This window comes from Rosa rugosa, unplaced genomic scaffold, assembly GCF_958449725.1.
Source record: "Rosa rugosa unplaced genomic scaffold, drRosRugo1.1 SCAFFOLD_166, whole genome shotgun sequence".
NCBI lineage: Eukaryota > Viridiplantae > Streptophyta > Magnoliopsida > Rosales > Rosaceae > Rosa > Rosa rugosa.
The window spans coordinates 1-21,857 of NW_026908956.1; the positions used below are offsets into that span (position 1 = coordinate 1).

Sequence of the window (21,857 nt, forward strand, 5' to 3'; positions counted from 1 at the left end):
TGAGTCAAGGACGCTCCACCACCATAGCAGAGACGAGTTCATCACCTTGTTGCTAAGCCGCTGAGGAAAGCTTCAAAGTGTAACTATGACTCTACTTACAATTGTTGTTTCGGTTTTGTGTCTTTGGATTTGTGAGTTGTGTAATTGGAGACATGAGATTTTCAGAATATTTTTATTAATATTTTTGAGATTTTCAGTTTATTATTGAGTTAATTTCGAGAATTCTTTGATGATGCATGTCACAATCTTGTGCCCTTTTACGTGTTTAGGTAATTTTCAGAGTTAGGTTAATAAGTTTGCATGCTAGAATCACGCTGAGTATTCTTGTGTGTTTGCTTAATTTGCCAAGGGTAATTGTTATTTGTTAAGGCGCTGAGTTAAACAAGTAGCAATTAGTTCTAAAAAGTGGTAAAAATCATGCTTTAATGATTAAACGATTCTGGAAATTACGTGTTAAATTCTATGTGTAATGGTTAATTTGCACGTGTGAGTTGATTCGAGGGTTAGATAATACTACTAGTTAAGAGAATTACGCTGAGTCTTTTCGAAAACTAGTAGTATTAGGCTTGGTAAGGACTTTTCCGATCCAAGCCTACATTAGAACGAATTAGATAAATGGATTGATCCGCTGAGGCTTTTCATTTGGGCTCTTATCTAGGCATTTAAGATAGGCACATTTTTGTAGCATGTTGAAATGGATTTTCTGTTTTTACACTTAGTAATTTCTGAGTGGAATTGGTCTAGGTTAGGGAAGTCGATCATTGTATATAGTTTTATTTGTTTCGTTTTTATTTTAAGTAGATTAGGAACCAAATCTCAAAACCCCCATTTTATTCTTTTATTTGCTAATTGACCTTTTTGTGTAGGTGTACCCTACAATCCCCGGACTGAACGATCACTGCTTATCCTATACTGACAACTACATTTTGCAGGGTTAAATTGTGAGGCTATTTAAGCCGCATCACTATACAGAGCGAGGTTAGGGTTTAGGGTCATTTTTCGGTCGCATATCCATATCTCAACCATTCAATTTTTAGGTACTAATGTATAGATCATCTCTATAAAATTTCAGCCAACTTGATGGTCGTTAAGGCATTGATAATTACCTTAAAACTAGTACGGTTCAGGTTGGACAGATTCAGTTTGTCCATTAGTTTAAGCGAGTTAGAGACCTTAAAAACCATCAATTTGGCTGAAATTTTGCAGAGATGATCTATACATTAGTACCTAAAAACAGAACGGTTGAGATGTAAATATACGACCGAAAAGTGATCCTAATCCCTAACCTCGCTCTGGATGGGCTACACTAAGGACGTCCTTACCTAGCCTTAGGTACGGATTTCCGGTTTTCACCCACTTTCCGATCACATTTTCACATCTTAACCGTTCAGTTTTTAGGCCCTAATGTATAGATCACCTCTGCAAAGTTTAAACCAATTTGGTGATCGTTAAGGCATCCAAAACTGCAATTTACCATTATAAATACGAACGGTTCCGGTTCGACAGATTCAGTCCGTTCGTGTAAATTGCAGTTTTGGAAGCCTTAACGATCATCAATTTGGCTGAAATTTTGCAGAGGTGATCTATACATTAGGACCTAAAAACTGAACGGTTAAGATGTGATCAGAAAGTGGGTGAAAACACCAAATCCGTACCTAAACCTTAGGTAAGGACATCCTTACCTGAGAAAAATCCTATATATATATATACGAAAATGTTCTAAAGAGGACGTCCGCATTGTTGCTAAAGTGCGGACGTCGCCACTGCAGCTCGGCTCGGGGTTCGACGGAGCGGCGGGCCTTGGCGGACGGAGCGGTCTGCAGTCGGTGGAGTCGCCGGCGACTAGGTTGCAGCTCACTGCAGAAAACCTGCAGTTGCAGGTTGGGTGCAGCCCATAACCTACAACCCCGACCTCCTCCGACCTCGAACACTGCCCAAAACCGTCCGGGATGCCTCCGGCCTCCCTCCTGCAAGCCGCGCGCCGCCGTCACCGCTTGGAACGCCTCAGCTGCGTCGACGTCCGCACTTTAGCGAAGTGCGGACGTCCTCTTCAGAACCGGACTCTATATATATATATATTTATTTATTTAAGTATTCTGTCCACATATGTCAATTTTGTAAAGATGAGACAGAGGGAAGTTTATTTAGGCGATCACTATATACGGTAATAATAGTATTAATTAACCATATATGTTACTGCACTCCACTTATGTACGTATTGAGAAGAACACAACCTGCACTTTGACCTCCGAAAATTGAATCTTTTTCCAACTATAGAGAACAAGCTGAAATGATTTACTCCATTGTTTCAATTTGAGGGTATAAGCATGCAGCCGCTGGCCAGCTGCCAACTTTGAATTTGTTTGTAGTAGACGTTATACCTGGTAGATGACCCAGGGACAGGGATACACATAGAAGCCTAGCCTAGCTTGTAAAACACCACAAAACCAAATCAGCAAAAAAGGAATAGTCTCATTCATAAGAAAACCCAATACTTACTCTCATGTATATATACAACGTAGAACCTGATGCAAATTAACAAGGGAATTAAGATAGAGAACCAAAACAAAGAAACAAAGAGAGATTGATGGCTATGAGGCAACGCGTTGGTGCTACTAATACACGTCCAAGACAATCCATTCGTCCCACTTATGAGGATTTCCAGCCCCAGTTTGAATTGAAGGAAGAACCTGAAGCTCACATCATATATGTTCAACTTCCTGGTCTGTTACTTTTTAATATAGTTCAAATTACCCCAATTAATTTGTAGCTTGTGTGTTAGAATTATCAATTGCTTCTTATTATTTGCAGGTTTTTTGAAAGAGCAAGTAAGGATTACATTTGTGCACGCCCCTGGTGTGATCAGGGTCCATGGACAACGACCCCTTGGCAACAACAGATGGAGCCGTTTCAACCAAACCTTTCCTCTTCCACAAAATTGCCACGAAAGTAAAATTCATGGAAAGTTTAACAATGGCGTTCTTACCATTACATTGCCAAAGGAAGTCCCAAAAGTAGATCCTAAAGAAGCAGCGGCTGCAGCCAAGCCAATCCAAGAGACAAAGCCAAAAGCCGCTGCTGCTACTGAGGCAAAGCCACAGAAAGTCTTGGAGGACGACAAGGTTCCTTCGAAAGAGAAGGACCAGATACGTGCTCCTCCATCTCAAAAACCTGCTGCTACTGCTGCCCGAGACGAAAAACAAAAGGAAAAGATAAGTATTCCATCTAAAGACCCCCAAGTAGCTGCTCCTCCATCTCAAAAACCTGCTGTCGAGCCCAATTTACAGAAGGGTCAGGATGCCATTCACCAAACAGCTATTGCTACTGCTGCCAAAGACCCCCAAGTAGCTGCTCCAGAGCCAAAGGCACAAAGGGATGAGAAGAGGGTGATCGCGTTGAGTAGTGCTGCAAGTGAGCCCAAACCTCAAAAGGGTAGGGATGAAATTCCACCAAAAACTATGGGAGATGAAAAGGCGAAGGCGGACTACAAAAAGGAGGTTCAGGATAGATACATAAGCGAGGAAAATGAGAAGCCGGGAGAACCAAAGAATGCTGAAAATGTTGTCGACACACCTCTGAGTAAGATGACTGGTGAGAGAAGCACAGAAAAAGCTGTAATCGAAAGGTTTGCCCCAAATACTTTAGATAAGATAAAGAAGAAGAGCAAACGTTTTGGCACTGGTGTTGGGGAAGAGGTTTGCAATTCTGCAAAGCAAGGGATAAAAAATCTAGACAAGTGGGTAAATAATGAAGAAAAGCAGCTGTTAATAAATGTGGGGGCAGCAGTTCTTGTTCTTGTGGCATTTGGGGCTTACACGACCTACAACTTATGGTGCTCCGGAAAACCCAAGAACTAAGCATGGTATCTCTTCTAAATCACGTATACTATGTCATTACAAACTAAATGTACACAAAAGCATGCATTTGTATAGATACACCGAAGTTTACCTTAATTCAAAGATGTAATCTATAACTCCCACTGGAATGAAAGCACACTTGTCACTGACGATTACCTTTTAAGCAACAGATGAAGAGTTCATCAGGGGATTTTTTTTTTTTCAATTTTTAATTAATTTATTTTTTTAACATTCATCATGGATATCCTTAAGACCCGGAAATTAGTACTACGGTAAGCTCTGTTACATTTTTGTGAAACAGGGTTTTCAACGTTAGCCTCTACTTTGTTTTATACTTGTTAATGTTGTGGGTTTGAAAGAGGAGCTGGGAGATGTAATTAAGTTAACGTTGAAATCTGACGGAGAATAAACTGAAGGACAATTGAGATTGTATAGAGCTGGTTGACTCTCTGATTCAATTGAAATAGGGCCCATTTAGTGAGGGATCCATTTTTTTTTACTATTTTATGGATTGCTTATTAGACCTACTTTTTTATCACATATCCAGATCTCAACCGTTCAGTTTTTAGGTCTATATGAGTAGATCACTTCTGCAAATGTTTAGCCAAATTGATAATCATTAAGGCATTCATAACTGTGATTTACAACTATAAGCATGAACGGTTCAGGTTGGACAAATTTGATTCGTCCATTAATTTAATCTAGTTTGATACCTTAACGATAATTAATTTAGCTGAAAATTTGCAGAAATGATTTATATATTAGGACTAAAAACTGAACAGTCAGGATGCCGAAATACGATCATAAAGTGGGTCTAATAAGCGATTCCTTAAAATGGCCAAAAAAAAAAATCTCTTAGTGGAAGCCCTCTCTCTCTCTCTCTCTATATATATATATATAGAAAGATAGTAGTGAGGTGGTTTGTTGTTGCAGTTCTAGATTGGTATAATTAGGGTCAGCAACTCCTTTTCTTTCCTTTTTATTTTTTTTATTTTTGAGGGCAAATGACAACTCTTATTCAAATTAAGGAGAAGCCTCCTTCAAAATTACATCAGAAACAAAAGCAAAAGTAGGAGAAATAACATCCCACTATGAAGATAGAGAATTAATAAAAGCAAAACTAGCTAATTTGTGAGTTACAACATTGGCTTGACGGTAAGCATGAGTGAAATAAGAACCCGACATCTCCTGAAGATGAAAGGTAATGTCATCATACACACGTCTAATAAAAGATGTATGGGGTTTGTTGTTAGTGAAGAGAAATTCCAAAGAGAATTTTTTGACTCACCAATGAATGCGAACTGGAGCGGGAGCTGACCAAGAACGACCAAGAAGCTTCTTTTGAGCGTTAACTTGGAGTTTGACTGTGGCCCGGACAAGCGGAATGGGGGTACCTGCAGAAAATACTCAAATGCCCAAGTTAGTAACTCTCTTAGTTGAGTGAAGTCAAATGAGTCAGAATGAGCTATTATACCTGGTCGTCGTGTCCCCCTTTTTATAGGTGTGGGAGGACTTGGGTCATATGTCACGACTACTATCATCCTAATACCTGTAATTACTACCATCTTAATACCAGTAATCAAGAACTGAAAAAATCGAAAATATCCCTGAAATTTCCGCAATATATATATTTTTCTTCAGAGTCTCGATATTTAATTAATATACCAAGAAAATATCATGCGATACTCGAAATTCTGGGAAATTTTCCTGAAATTCTCGAAATTCTGTCTAATGGCCCAACTGCCCAACTTGGGCCCAAACTCGAAATTATCTAATTTGCAAAATGCAAGGTAACGTTAAGGTGATTTGAACCTTGTTGCCCATGGTATGTCAGAACTCCTCAACCATCCCCACTGAGATGTAATTTGGGTGTACATTTTCACATATATACCTTCTTCATATATTTACCCTCTTTCCATCATTTCTCTCGAAAATTTATCGATATCGATACTTTCTCGACATTTCGGTCAAAATATCTATTTTTCTGACCTCGATAGTCGATATTTTGGTCCTTGCCTGTAATTACTGTAAGCTTTATGACAGTCATTATTGTCGTGCTTTATGGCTGTAACGATTACAGCACTATTGCTGTAATCATTGTCGCGATTTATGGTCGTCATCATTGTTGAATTTACGATCGTACTTATCATCGGATTCATGGTTGAAATCATTCTCATATTCATGGTGGGGTTAATTGTCATGATTGTGGGTCCGAATTTACTGATCACCCCTACACTCACCCCCAAATTTTCTTTTAGGACACTCGTCCTAAGAGGAAATTTCTAAAATTTGGTCTCGACCTAAACCCAATTAGGAGGTTCCCTCTCTTTTGATGCTGTAGGATCTCCTTGTCCTTGAGCGTTCATCTTAATCGCCCTCCTCGAGCATTTGACTTTTCGATTCTACTAGTGTGTTTGATTCCATTTTGATCCTTTTTTGTGGTTCCCTAAAACCATGGGGTCCATTTTTGATTTTTAATGACATTCATCCTAGGGAATTGGCTTGTGATTTTCTGATCCATATCTTCCCTTTTTCTCAATTTATTCCTCTATATATTTTTTCCAACCCTTAGGCTGGGCATTTGAAAATGTTGGATGGCTATATTGACTTCTTCATGGATCCTAGTTTGATGGACTGCTATTTGAAGCTTAAAGAAGAGCTTAATGTGCTTATTCAGAAGAAGGTGAGTCTAAAATGATTTCACTTAAACAACATAACACGCAGAACTTGCATCCCGTCTAGATTTGTTACACTCACTTTTCTCCCTGAAATCTTGCATTTATAGAAGTATATTGAATCAAGCTTTTTTAGGGTCAAGGTAGTTGTTTATGGGTGTGTTTCTCTGCCTAAGTTTAGTTATAGAATGGTTACCTGCTACTTTCTCTGAAGCTGTGAACTTTGTGGACTTGCAAGGATAAACATAGATGAATGGGGACCATAAATGTCACGCCCCGAATTTTGAATAATAAATTCAAATCCGAAACCTGAATAATTACAATTACAAAAAACCAAATCTCGAAACTTCGAGTTCATTATTACAATTCACTCTCACAATATATTATAAAGCTCAAATGAGCATAACACACCTCACAACTTACAATTGTTGTAAAACTCTAACAATTGCTCTAACCGCACGATCACCGTCCTGGTTCTCCTGTCCTGTAGGATTACCCGCTACACAATTTGAATAGTGTACCGGGAGTTGCAACAACACAAAACCCGGTAAGCTTTTTACAGCCAGTATGAGTAAACAAGAAAGAACTGTTGATTTATTAGATTTCAAGACTACCACAAACCCACGTTACTTTCTCACTCTCATATATATATATAGCCACTTATGAGTTACTCTCAATTTAGCTCATAAGATCACTCACTCTCATATATATATATAGACACTTATGAGTTACTCTCAATTTAGCTCATAAGATCACTCACTCTCATATATATATATAGACACTTATGAGTTACTCTCAAATTCGCTCATAAGATTTCCCAACATTTGGTAGACAGACTCATATATATATATAGACCCTTATGAGTTACTCTCAATTTCCCTCATAAGGTTACCATATATATATTGACACTTATGAGTTACTCTCAATTTCACTCATAAGTTCACTCCACATTTGGCAGACAGACTAGAGCTCTAACTGAACGTAACCACTCGTCCGGCCACAGACGTGATTACGATTTAATACTATTAATAACCACCAGCCCGGTACGAGAGCGTGATTCACTAATAGATGCCATGGTCACCTCGTGACCTAGTGATCTCCACAGATCACAACAATTTATTGTTCCTCAACAATAAAACTCAACACCTCTCACAATATATTGTTTCTCAACAATAAACTCAATATCTCTCACAATATATTGTTTCTCAACAATAACTCAACACAACTCCAACAATACATATTATTTCACGTAATAATATATATACAGACATTCACACAGGAATGTCTAGTAACACCAACAATAGTTCATATGATTGCAACAAAATAAAGCAATTAATTGTATTGGGTTCGTAATATGAACCACGTGAGGTTTACTCACCTCGATAATCCCGCTGCGTCTTCAATTCAGCTCAAAATACGATCCACAATCGTCCACCAACTCAAACCGTCAATCACCTAGTCAGATACGATCTTAACTTAGCAATCATTCATAAACCACACATATACGGAAATCCAACGGTCGGATTCTAATTTAATGATGATCCAACGGTCAGATCGAATTTATACGATGATCCAACGGTCGGATCCTAATTATACGATGATCCAACGGTCGGATCAAAATTATACGATGATCCAACGGTCGGATCAAAATTATACGATGATCCAACGGTCGGATCCTCACGGATCGCCCTTAGGATCATCCTCCAAAATTATCACAAAGATCCAATGGTCAGATCTTCTTGAATCACTCTAACAAACATCTCCATAAAATTATACGAAAATCTGACGGTCGGATTCTCACGAATCGCCTTCCGAATCATTGTTTTACATTTATACGAAGATCCAACGGTCGGATCTTCGCCCATGACCACACAAAGCCACTGGGACAGTCATAAGATCATCATATCCAAATTTGAAGTAAAACCGATGGTCAGATCCTCACAGATCGTAAACCGAAGATAAAACGTAAAAACGTTAAATAGTAACGTCAAAACATAAATTCACTATTTATCAACGTTTTCTAAAATGACCTTGTAATATATCAAAACGCTCGTAAGGATGCGTAGATCATCACCTAGATAATAAAAACTCAAAATATGGTCGAATACGCCGCCACAAGCGGCGGTCAGTGGGCGGTCAACGGCGGTCAACGCGGCGGTCAACCACCTCCTCTGGCCACCAAATTTCATCCACAGCATCATCTCAACATTTCCAATCACTTTCTCAACTGTGACAAAGTCAGAAAATACCTTGAAGTAGCCGAACAATTAAGCACTCCGATGTACAGTGAAATTTTCCAATTATGCTTTCTTCCTCCATGCTTCGATCTGGGTTATGAGACTTGGCGAGCATGAAGAGCGGCTTAAGGCGCTTCTAATGGACCTGGGTTTATGACTGGAGGTGGCCGGAAATCGGCGTTGACTAATTTGCTACAGTAAAAATGTTGGCTTCGATCTCCACATTTCCGGCCAAATCGTCGTAAACAACTCCCACATGCGTGATAAGGAGGAAGAGACGAGTCTATCGATGCTCGCAGCTCGCCATTTGGTGGTCTAGAGGTGGTGAAAGAGGAGGTTGCAGAAGAGAGAAAGAGAGAGTTGCAGAAGAGAGAGACTGAGAGAGCACGGGGGAAGGAGAGAGAAAAGAAAGAAAAGTTACCTGGCTACAGTAACATTTCAAATTTATACCAATCTACCATAAACAGTAACTTTCATATTTTGCTTATAACTTTCGCATACGAACTCCGATTTTTACGTACCACATATGCACGCACTCGGTTTAATGTCCTCTACAACTTTCATGAAGGAAGTTTTCCCAAATTCCCAATGTATAAAAAGTCACTTTTTGAGACCCCCTAAATAACGTTCGTTTTTTCGAAAATTAATCGTTCGAACTAATTCCACAATTCCTCCGAGCCTCGTACTCGCTCCCACTATCGTGAAATCATTTCTAAAAATCCACAGAATTTAATTTGGATTTTTCGGGGTATTACAATAAAAGAAGCGGCTCTCTTGTTAGACAATTCTTTTTATCTACTTGTATCAATGTTTTTTCTGTAGTTTGTCATTACAAAAATTTTATCAAAAATTGTGTACAATGGTCTTCTTCTTTTAAGAACTTTATTTTCAAGTTTTCAACCGCCTTCTTTTCTTTCAGATGGAGATAACTAGCACATAAGAAAGCCTACATTTGCATGCATCATTATGTTTATGGGACTAATGAGCTATTAGACATTTTTGTTCAAGAGTTAAGACCTTACCAAGTTTGGTGCTTTTGGCCTTTAGTACTAGATTCATACACATTAATATATCAATCTATCAGTCTAATTAAGGAATATGCAACGCTCTCCTTGAAATAAATGGCTATTGTTGACTGGTTTCCATGTTCTGTATACTGAGTTCCACAATTCCAACATTATGTATCTTCCTAGCATGCCCTGAATTTTGTAAAAAATGCTGCTTTGATCCAATACCACCACTACAATTATAAGCTACAGCCACTTACCATGTTCGTGGCTTTATACAGAAAACGACAAGTAAGAGACACGTTTATTCGTGTCCAATGCCCAAAGCCACACTGCAGCCACTTTTAAAAATGTCAGTGCGCTGTGGAGCCGTTGCCATCCTTCAAATGTGCCACATTCCAACTCTTTCGTGGGTATGACAATGAAGGGACCCACAATTATGTGTGCCAATTCTAAACTATTTTAACAATATTTTATTAGGTTCAATACCAACCATTAATACAAACTGTGACTATCTCTATTTGCAATTTTTAAAAAAAATTATTAAATAAAAAGATGCATAAAATTAATCATTCCAAAATATTTAATTATAAAATTCCTGAAATCATTCAATTACAACTTCAAATTTCTCTACATATGAAAGAAACAAGTGCATTTCACTAATAATTATGGTACCAAGGATCAAACTGTAAACATGAAAATCAATTGCCAACTTCAAGCAACCACATAATAATGCATACAGGACCTAAGAATATTTTGTCTACAAGCTTTGCCTCATTTATGTCGCAACCTTATCTGCAATTGTCTTGATAGCGCCTTCTTGATATCCTAGAACAACTACACTTGCTGAGGCAAATTTAGCAGCAAAGCCCAACAAGCATTTTCACATCTGTAAGATCAATCATGGGTAATCAGTTGCTAAAAATAACTAGCACAGCAAACCACTAGCACCATGGTGCAAAGCAATGAGTATGTAGTTTATAATTCGAGGTTAACATATTTAAACTTAAAAGGACCACTTTAAAGCATGTAAAGATGAGGGAAACATACTACTACATATCACATTTATGTTATAAGATACATAACTCCACAACTGCGTATCACATTTATGTTATGAGTTCTGGTGCAAGAAGCTTCCCTGACTTCAGATAGTCATCAGGCGTTTGCATCAATATCATCACAGTTCAAATAGCATCTGAATTGATAGGACAACAGTGAAAAAAAACTTAAAACACAAAAATAGATTGATGTATGTTGAAACCCAAGTCACCAAAAAGGAATTGATTAACCACATAATTGATAGGAGCATTATAATGCGATGTTTTAATAGTTATTTCCTCATATTTTACTTAGTTATTTCCTTAAATAAATCAATTTTAATAAACTTTCTATTTTTAGGTACCTTAGAGCAAATGGAGAAGAAATGAGTTTAAAGACACATGAGAAGGATGTGAGACGTTGGAGATGACAAAGGCAAGGCATAAGGATGGAGAAATGAGCTAAAATGAATAAATGAAATTTTCCTGGTCCATCCAGGAAATCCTGGTCCGACTAGGAAACCCAATCAAAGAAGAAATCCTAATGACACAAGGAGTCCTAGTTGAACTAGAAAAGAAAAAGAAGATTCCGGAACGTTCAAGAACATTTCATGTGAAGAGTCCTTGTTTGATTAGGAGTCCTGAACACATAAGGAGTTTTGATGGAGCTAGGAAACCTGAGAACACTTGGAGAAAAAACTCATGAAAGTCCAAATCAAGAAATCTGCCCGTGCAAGTCAGTCAACTTCGACAGAGCATTGAGAGCAAGTCAAAATGAACTAGATGATGATCTTTATATTGATGGAAAGCCTCGAATGTCTAGTTTCCAGAGATTTTTTATGGCTTATTAATATCATTTTTCTAGAAGAAGTTATGACCTATTTAGTACAGGAAGGTCAAGCTGCCTGGGAATCGGACTTTTGACGGGAATTTCTGTTTTGAGGCCCAAATTACATCGGGAAGTCCATGGCCGAATTTATGCTTCATATTTCAGATAATATTACACATGGGGATGTCCTAGAGGTTTCCAGAAGGGTTTGGCATCATCCTTGGAGAGTTTTAAGGGATTACAACATGCAAAAAGGATGGAAACAAGTCCAGATACGTTGCTTGTTGCTCACACCCCTATTTGGACGAATTTTAGGAGATAAAATCAGAAAATATTCATTTTAATTCAGCAAAGATTATCTTCCTAGAATCAAGGTGCAATTTTGAAGGCTTCTCATTGGTTCAATGACACAAGAATGCTAACGTGGATTTATCTGATTGGTTAGAGTTGTGTGGATCAATCAGATAATTCCTAGAAATTAAAAGAAGGATCCAGAAGGCTTGGACATCCCCTATATATAGATGCATCCTTGGGACGTCCTCATTCATCAATTCTTTCATTCTTTTCACACACCAAAAAATCAATTCCATTCTCTAGTCTTCTAGTTCTGCGTCTTCAAGCAAGGAGGAGAAGAAGGCATGCAATACATCAAATTCCTATCTGCCATCCACCCTTATGTCGTCCCTAGAAGGTTGCTTGCTTTCAAGAATCTTCAAGTTCTTCGTCTCAAGGCTTGTCATCCATCTTTCACAATGTATTTCATACTTTCTTTTGTTTTCCTTTGTTTGATTCGTAGGGTTATGAATTCTAGTTAACATGACGTTAAGGGCAAAGTTTAAAGCCTGTTTATATGTTTTGAAATAAAGTTTTGATTTCTATGTTGCTTATGTGAGATTGCTTAATTGATTTTGGATTATAGAAAACTTTTATATGTATGTGTTCTTTGGTGGCCAACTTAGGATATATGCATGTAATTGGGGCTAGATTTAGGTAAACAATTCACCTAATAGTTTTGTGAACCTATTTCATAAGTAGTAAAGGCTTTGGACAAAAGTCGAAATCAATTAAGGAGGATTGCAAATAAATGAGCTTTCTCATACTAGATTGTGCACTTTGGTTGACATCCTTTCTTTGTTCTTAATGCGTTGAATGTGTTCTTGATTAGCTAGCTTTCTAGACTATGATTGCATGTTCAATAGGTTTAATTTAGGTGCTTTCACTTAGATGAAATATTCAAGGAAAGTAAAATATGGGAAATCGTTTGCTTATTTAGTAAAGGCTTTGGACAAAAGTCGAAATCAATTAAGGAGGATTGCAAATAGATGAGCTTTCTCATACTAGATTGTGCACTTTGGTTGACATCCTTTCTTTGTTCTTAATGCGTTGAATGTGTTCTTGATTAGCTAGCTTTTTAGACTATGATTGCATGTTCAATAGGTTTAATTTAGGTGTTTTCACTTAGATTAAATATTCAAGAAAAGTAAAATATGGGAAATCGTTTGCTTATTAATGTTTTACATGGTCAACTTCTTTTTCATGACATAGAAAATCAACTATAGGAATTGTAATCGGATTTCTTGCATATGAATGTGGTTTTGATCTTTGTTCCTTGCGTTCCACCCTTGAATATGTGTTTTTACATTTTCTTTATTTTATTTATTTTAATTTTTGATTTTACAATCCTAAATCCCCCATTTAATTTCATGTGTATATTTTCATTCTTTGTTTTATTTTTGTAAATAATACTTCCTTCTTTTATTAATTCTTTATTTGTTTATGCAATTACAGGTGTACCCTCAATCCCCGGCTTGAACGATCCTTACTTATTTTATACTAACAATTACATTTTGCAGGGTTAAATTGCGCGCTTACTTTTAGCATATCAATAATCTCAGTAGATAACTAGATACACATAATAGTTTGCTTGTAACTATGCATTGCACCTATGAAGGTTAATCAAACCACATAGAAATTTAAAGAAAATTGTCAACAAGTATTTACCTCATAGTTTGAATCACAATATAGGTATCAAGATATTTTCCATCCTTTTTAGCATGTCCAAAAGAGCTTCCATCACCTAGCAGTAGTAAACAAATGAAATAAACAACTTGAAAATCAGGGGTTTTTTGTATGTGTTAGGACCATTAATCAGTCTTTATAGTGGAAATGAAAAGGTAATCATATTAAGCATTCTAATTTAGGTAGTAACTGTCATGTAAAGGCAGACAAGCATTAAGTGCTAGTTTGTCATGCATAGATACAAGTATTTCCACACAAGTCAAAGTTCAAGGTAAATGAAGTTGACATGAACTTTTAAGAAACAAATTTATTTCTGGACTCTTATAATCAATAAGCATACCCGAATGTTACTGTTACATCATCTTAGCAAGGTTCACCAATTAGGATTCCCATGCATTTAGATCATAGACCAATTATGTGGCTAAACTCTGAAATAACCAAGAACAACCTAATATCAGTCATGTCGCTAAACTAAAAATAATGTTTCATCCAGAAAACACGTACAATTCATATGAGGATGATCCTCCTTAAATTTCAAAGGTAAGGAATTGAAATTACAATACTTAAAACACAAATTCAAACCAAGATTTGAAAACCAGATTTGAATTCACAGGGAAAAAAAAAAAAGGTAGATCGAGCAATTACTTGTTAGTTTCTACAGGGATTACCAAACATTTTTTTTTCGGACTAAATTGGGTTAATTCAATTTGACTCAGAATCTATAATGTAAAATTAAATACATAGAAAAACAATTTCTAAACTTTACAGATAAGCACAAGACCAAAAACTGAAATGCAGAATGGGAAAGATCTTGAATCATTATGAGTCTAAGGAGAGCAAGAACGATCGAGAAGGAGGGAAATATATCATGCACTAGTAGCAAAGAGGGAAAGATCTGAAGTTCTAAACCTTTAAGAACTTCAAGATGGACTCACTCCAGCTTGGCTTGGCTTGGCTTCCACCATATAGGGAGATCTGGACTTGGTGGTGTATGCCCTCCATGGATGGCGGCTAGGTTTGGTTTGGAAGGGAGAGAGAATTTGGGTGAGACAATGAATCCGTAGAGTGCATTCGACAGGGATTACCAAACATTTTTTTTTCGGACTAAATTGGGTTAATTCAATTTGACTCAGAATCTAAAATGTAAAATTAAATACATAGAAAAACAATTTCTAAACTTTACAGATAAGCACAAGACCAAAAACTGAAATGCAGAATGGGAAAGATCTTGAATTTATGAGTCTAAGGAGAGCAAGAACGATCGAGAAGGAGGGAAATATATCATGTACTAGTAGCAAAGAGGGAAAGATCTGAAGTTCTAAACCTTTAAGAACTTCAAGATGGACTCGCTCCAGCTTGGCTTGGCTTGGCTTCCACCATATAGGGAGATCTGGACTTGGTGGTGTATGCCTTCCATGGATGGCGGCTAGGTTTGGTTTGGAAGGGAGAGAATTTGGGTGAGACAATGAATCCATAGAGTGCATTCGACAGCACAATCGATTTTTTTTTTCCTGTTGGTCTTCACACTATATAACCCTCCATCAGTCCATCCCATCATTTTTAAATATAAAGCTAGCCACGTTCATCGATAATTGTGACTAGACAAGATAAAAATTAATAAACAATTGCCTTCACCACCATCCTAGGCACTGGTGGGACTAAAGTCACTGTTGATAGAGAATTACCCACAGTTGTTTAAATCATGGGCAACCAAAGTGTGGCTGTTGCTCAGTTTTGTTGTAGTGTACGATAGAAAATTGAAACTTACACAAAAGAAAATGAAGTGATTCTAGGTCTTCTGAGTGATAATCCATTTCTATATGATGTAGCTTCAAGATCCAAGTCTCGATATCCACAAGGAAGGAAAGTATCTCATGATTGCTGTTCAAGAGCTGGTATCTGGAGATCAAAGGTGTAGGAAGATTTGTGTTTGGCCTTGATAAGAGGAAGCCAAGTGTATCTGGTGATAACAGCACATTCACAAGAGATGGAACTGTTAGAACACCTGTTGAACAAGATATTACATAGATATTTGGGAAATTTTTAGGGCTAACTACTGTTTAGCACCCTGTGGTTTGGGTCGAACATCAATTCAGTCCCTCGACTTTCAATTTCATCAAAAACACCCCTACACTAACCATTTCTCGTCCAATTGATCATTCCGTCGTGATTCCGTTATATTCAACCGTTAAGTGCCATGTCAGCATTTCCAACTCAGTAAAAGTGGGTCCCACATGGAAGGAAAATTCCAAAAATAACCCTGACTGAACAGGGATTAACTATGGTTTATGGTTGACTATAATAAAAATAAAATAAAAAACTTATTAATTTAATACTTTAATTATTACTAGAATTGATGCCCGCGCTCTGCCGCGGGTTTTGGAGGTTTAGGGAAGATTATATAGGGGTTAGGGAAGATTTTGGTATCTTTTGAAAATATCGTTCTATTTCAATCCATTTGACATTGCAAGTAAAAGTTATAAATAAATCAGGATTACCATATTGTCTGCAAATTGCCATAGCATCTTGATAATTGTTAATCATATATCTAGGACTTCCTGTATGAGAGCTTGGTAAAATAATTTTTTGACCCAAATCACTTCCTTTATTAATTCCAGTTGATATTCTAAAAATTTTTGAATGATAAATGTGAAGGCTATTAAGTAAACTCTGGTTCTGTAAGAAGGGCTGACTGACTAAGAAGGAATAGAAACAGAGTCTGTAAAAATCACATATCCATTACCAAAACAATGGAAGAAAGCAACAGTGGTAATACTTCATTATACCACTGAAATCCATAACCAATACAATATGCAAAAGAACAACAAAGACAACTGGAAATGTGTTATACATAAAGTTTATGACCATTACTACAAACGGTAGCCACTGTATGCTTTATCCATGTCAATGTTATGTTTGTTTGGACTTTGGATTTAGAAAGTGAGAGAGAACGTGGTTTGGCTTTGCCGCGGATAGGGTATCTGATAATGGAAGTTGAAATGGATGACAATATGCTCTCAAGCTGCTTGACATTCACAGATTCGGCAAACCTGGATAATCAACCAGAGGAATGAGACTTGTAGAAATGTATCAGATATGTTATCAGAAGAACTGTAAATGTATATTTATTTTGCCAATTGAAATGTAAACTGTTGCCAAGAAATAAAATAAAGTGAGATGTGTTTGCTGCCTAAGGATACACACACACACACACATACTTACAAATATGAATGGATCTTCTCTGAAAAGTCCGTATGCAGAGAAAGAGAGACTCATCAAGAAGGTTGGAAGAGAAAGATAGAATGGCATGAACTCAATGCTCCTTGTCTTGATTACTAATTTCTGAAATAATGGATATATGTTAAATTACATGTGTGGTAAATGTGAAATTAAAGCAAGTCAGAAATTGTAGTGTCTGAAAGAAAGTTAAAAGTGATCTGTTAGGAGTGAAGTAAACATCGAGATAAATGTTTGCCTTCCATCACAGTGTAAAACTCTTAAGCTCACAAAGACTATTTATTTTGTTTTGAAAATTGTGGTATTAGTTTTGCCTAACAGTAACTAAAGCAAGGTAAAGAAATGCCTCTCAGGGGAAAGAGCTAACATGAGGAATGAACTGGCAATCATAAGTTACTCTTTCATAGGTACAAATTTAGATAAGTTACTCATAAGTTACTCTTTCATAGGTACAAATTTAGATACACCCCTCGACAATCAAATTTAGATACAGCCCTCCATAAACAATGTCAACTATTTCATAGCAAATTTTCTATGCAGGTTCCCAGTCCTATTAAACTGGGGGGGGGGGGGGGGGAAATAGTCCTATTCTCCAAACAAAGGAAACGCATTTGTTCTGAAACTATCCAATAGTCTCTCTTTTTGTCTAACAAACATAGTTCAAATATTTTCACAACAAAAGCTTATAAACTACACAAAAATGCTCATAAAGTCATTCTACACAATCAAAAGTAAACTAATCAAATGCGTACAAAAACCAAAATGATCAACAGAAGAGGAAACAAAAAAAAAACTTGCTGAAAGAAATAGAATTAACCTTCCAAGCTGCACATCTTTCCGATCTCAGGAGGAATGTCTGCACCTAGATTATTAACATTCAAATAAAAGTCAGTGACTTAAGTCAAGTTGGCAATCTGTCTTGTTCCTAATTTAATGACAAACCATAGTAGTCAGCAGATAAAATTATATATGAACAAATTTGCTCCCTATAAGTTCACCTATAGGCATAATAACATTAGGAATGATGCAGTTTGATCTCGATCTTACCACTATATGTTCTTTGTGGATTTCATTACGTGGCTGGCTTTTTGAGTGGTTTTTGAAGTCGTTGACATTAGGAAGGGTCATTTAATTAAATTTAGCCACCTCGTCCATAGAAAACAGTTTCAAGCATTCCTCTGCATCTTCGATCTCAGACTTTCGTATAACCTACATACACGTGAGATAATTCTTTTGATCAACATTTCTAAGATCTAGTCAAATTTTCTGTTTTGGTCCATACATATGAACGGGAGTTTATCTCAAATTCCAAGAGATGAATTGAACTTACAGATGAATAGCTTGAGATGCGATGATCAAGATTTCGAAGCAAAGCTGTCATTGCCCCTGAAACCAAAGGCATAAAAATTGCATTAGGAAAGAAAAATATAACTAAAAAGAGTACCTTATTGAGTTGACTTTTTGGGCATGGGACTCGTTATATAAAAAGTAATCGTAAAAGGTCATTGCAAAATGTATTCTATCAATTTTGTGCCAAAGCCATCAAACCCGGTATATGTCCTTTTCAAAACCTTTGATTGTTTTAAATTTAAATAACAATTAAAGATGGTAAATAATCTCTTGTAGAGAAATGATCCAGTGTTAGCTTGCACAATGAAGTTACAATTTTCTCCACCAACAAAACCTTTGTTAACAGGCAGTAAATATCCATTTGAAACTAATATTGAGGACAAAAATATTTTTTTATAACAAAAAAAGAAAACAAAATACAAAAAAAGAAAAAGGTATACTGCAAATAAAAGAAAACAAATCAAAATCAAATGGGAAGAGGATAATTGATAGTTCACCTGTCAAAACATAGCTCCAACCCTTTGGAGTAAGTATTTGCAGTTTCAGTAATTCAATTAAGATGCATTTGGAGTGACTCTGCCTTGCCCATCAAAGCAACCTGAAAACAGAGTAAAGTTAATGAAATAAGAACAACTTTCCCATTCAAAAATCCAACACAAAGAACAGAAGAGTCTCTGAAAGGGAATCTCTAATCAACCAACAACTTTTAATAGTCCCCCCATTTTTTTAAGTAAAGCCCGCGCATTTACAGCTTAAAGTATTAGATTTCTAGTATACACGAACCCTACTTTTATCTTTGTTTTTTTATGCCAAATCTTTTCACGGATTTTACCAAGCTGTACATATTATTGCATAGGTAGTAGGTTCACATTCTCAACCTGAACTCACAACACAGTCAATACCTATGCATAAAATTCAAACCCAGTATATGTCCTTTTGAAAACCTTTTATTGTAGTGTGCACATGGGAAACCAAATTAACGAATACAGCAAGAAGGAATGGTAATATGAATTGCACAAAATGGAGGGAAAGTGATATTTTTAGAGAATCTAGAAATAAATATGCAAACCAAATGAATTTTCACAAAGAAATTCAAAACCATTGTGAGAGGAGAGAGAGATCAGAGGAGAGGAATTGAAGTCAGCAAAGGAGAACAAAGCATTTTCGATTGAGACCTGGAAAAATAAGAAGATTGAGATGGAGAGACTGAGAGAGAGAGAGAGAGAGTAGGACGGTCAGTTTCAAACAATGATCAATACCAGACAACCAAAGGGATATATCAAAAAGTTTTGACATTCAGATAAATTGTTTAGTGCTCAAAATCAGACTATATAAGCTTAAAACCTTATTTACCAAATTTAAGACTATATATCCCTTTGGTGAGTGCTAAACCAATATAATATTGTGTTCATAATATCAATATTTGCCCTATTGGTTCCGCCATTTCAGTTGCTTGATCTAACTGAAGGGTTACATATCACACATTATGAACACAATAATTTGATTAGTCAGTTAAATGCAGTTTCTATCCTTCACTCAATGATTGCAGCCTATACATTCAGTTCAATATCCCTATTGCAATTCTGAGATCGTTAAGACATTGACAGATGAAGAACACCGGTATGCCTACTTGAACTATCCAGCTATTCTGATTGGGGTACAATGTTTATATATATATATATATATATATATATATATATATATTATTCATTCAGTTCAATAATTTCCCCATTTCGTTTTTGTTTCAAACTCAGGGCATCAACTTGATAGGAGCATTTTAATGTGGTATTTTAATAGTTAATTCCTCACATTTTGCTTAGTTAATTCCTTAACGAATCGATTTTTAATTCAATTTTTATTTTTAGGTACATTGGAGTAGATGATGATGAAATAAGTGTTAGGTCCATAAAATGATGGAGAAAAATGGAAATGCACTAAAAATGTCAACTTTACACATTTTCCTACTCCGGCTAGGAGAAACCAAGCCAAGCAAGGAAGAAGGAGCGACCACCTGACCAAATGAACTTCAAATGAGCTGAAACCTTCCAGATCCATTCTAGACATCCTAAGAAACATTTCTTATGAAGAGTGCAAGAGCCAAAAAGAAGTGGAAGGCCTTCAAACAGTCAGCCCAATTTTCTGCAGAAGCAAAACTGGAAAACTGGACCTGTAAGGAGTCCAGCAGAAATTCCGGCCCAAACACATGGAGATAAATTCTGAAAATTTTACAGAATGATCTACACTCATGATGGATCATTTCATATGAAGAAGTCACGGGCAAAATCTGAAGTCTTGGTGGAGAATTAATTGAAGGAAAAATGAGTAGAAAGTGACTCAAACCTAACAAATTCCATTAGTGTTTAAATATTCAAACCTAACAAATTCCATTAGTATTTAAATATTCAAACCTAATAAATTCCATTAATGTTTAAATGCTCAAACCTAACATATCATCATTTGTTTAAATCCAAATAGTTTTGCTTGGTAGCCTATAAATAGAGGCTACAACAAAGAAGAAAGAACATTCCTTCATCCATTCCATCTTCTTTGTCTCTCCATTTCCTTTCCATTTTCCTTTCCATCCTCTAGTTTCAAGTTTAGTCATCTCCACGAGTTCAAGCAAGGCCAAAGAAGAAGAAGAGAAGCCGTGAGCACTTCCATCCATAGCCATCCTTGAAGCTTGCTTTCGAGTTTCAAGAATCCACAACGTGAATCATCCATCTCATCTTCATCCACGGTGTAATCCTATTCTCCTTTGTAACCTTTGCTTTGAATTTCGTTGGTTATGAACTAGTTGACATATATGTTTGAACAAAGTATTATTTCTGGAATTTTTATGATTAATTGAGAATTTTCAGATTCATATATTGTGATTCGAGAGTTGCTTATGTGGGTTTGTTTAATTAAATTTGCGTTATAGATAACTTTTGTATTTTAATCTTATGTGGTTGCAAACACTTAGGGTTTCGATATGAATGGTGCTAGGTTTAAGAACATGAAATCGACTTTTCGTTTTGTGTAAACTTGAATCAAAGTAGTAAAGGTTTTGTACAAAGATCGAATTTAATTAAAGAGAATTGCAATTAGGTGGACTTTTCCATACTAAGTTGTACACTTGAGTTGATAGCCTTTCTCTATGTGTAATGCGTTAAACATGACATGATTGACTAGCTTTCTAGGGTTTGATTGCATGTTTGATAGGATTAATCTAGGTGCTTTCGCTTAGGTTAATTAGCATTGAAAAGTAAAAAATGGGAATTCATTTGCTTTCGAATGTTTCACATGATCAACTCCTTTCTCATGACTTAGATGAACAATATTAGGGTTTGAATCAATTTTAATCATAAGTTTCGGTTTTGATCTTTGTTCCTTCATTCCATTCGTATTTTTATGTTTTTGCATTTTAATTGTTTTTGTTAACTTAGTTTCATTTTCGAAAAAACCAAAAACAAAATCCCCCCTTTTCGTGTAAAATGTTTATATTTTGTGAATACATTTGTGAATATTATACTTTGTTTTAATTTTAATTGTTTAATTGTTTGACAATGACAGGTGTACCCTCAATCCCCGGAATAGAACGATCCCTACTTATTCTATACTAACAACTAC

At 36.3% G+C, this 21,857-nt stretch overlaps 1 protein-coding gene and 1 long non-coding RNA gene across 2 annotated transcripts; one reads left to right on the forward strand and one right to left on the reverse strand.

Annotated features, from left to right (window-relative positions):
- Positions 1-2,524: 2,524 nt before the first annotated feature.
- On the forward strand, positions 2,525-4,034 carry LOC133724266 (inactive protein RESTRICTED TEV MOVEMENT 2-like). Its single transcript, XM_062150957.1, has 2 exons — positions 2,525-2,723; positions 2,812-4,034. Exons 1-2 carry the CDS (start codon positions 2,588-2,590, stop codon positions 3,855-3,857), a joined length of 1,182 nt encoding a protein of 393 aa, XP_062006941.1. The 5' UTR covers positions 2,525-2,587; the 3' UTR covers positions 3,858-4,034.
- A 12,347-nt stretch (positions 4,035-16,381) lies between these two features.
- Positions 16,382-19,267, reverse strand: LOC133724267 (uncharacterized). Its single transcript, XR_009853592.1, has 6 exons — positions 18,746-19,267; positions 18,229-18,284; positions 17,946-18,107; positions 17,716-17,760; positions 16,884-17,003; positions 16,382-16,711 (listed from the first exon to the last, which is right to left on the reverse strand). It is a non-coding gene; the product is annotated as an uncharacterized LOC133724267 (long non-coding RNA).
- Between the last annotated feature and the right edge of the window lie 2,590 nt (positions 19,268-21,857).

Bases quoted from the DNA above. Each gene is read 5' to 3' on its own strand.
- LOC133724266 (XM_062150957.1), top strand. From the start codon at position 2,588: ATGGCTATGAGGCAACGCGTTGGTGCTACTAATACACGTCCAAGACAA. The intron at 2,724-2,811 runs GTCTGTTACTTT...TATTATTTGCAG, and splicing joins CATATATGTTCAACTTCCTG to GTTTTTTGAAAGAGCAAGTA.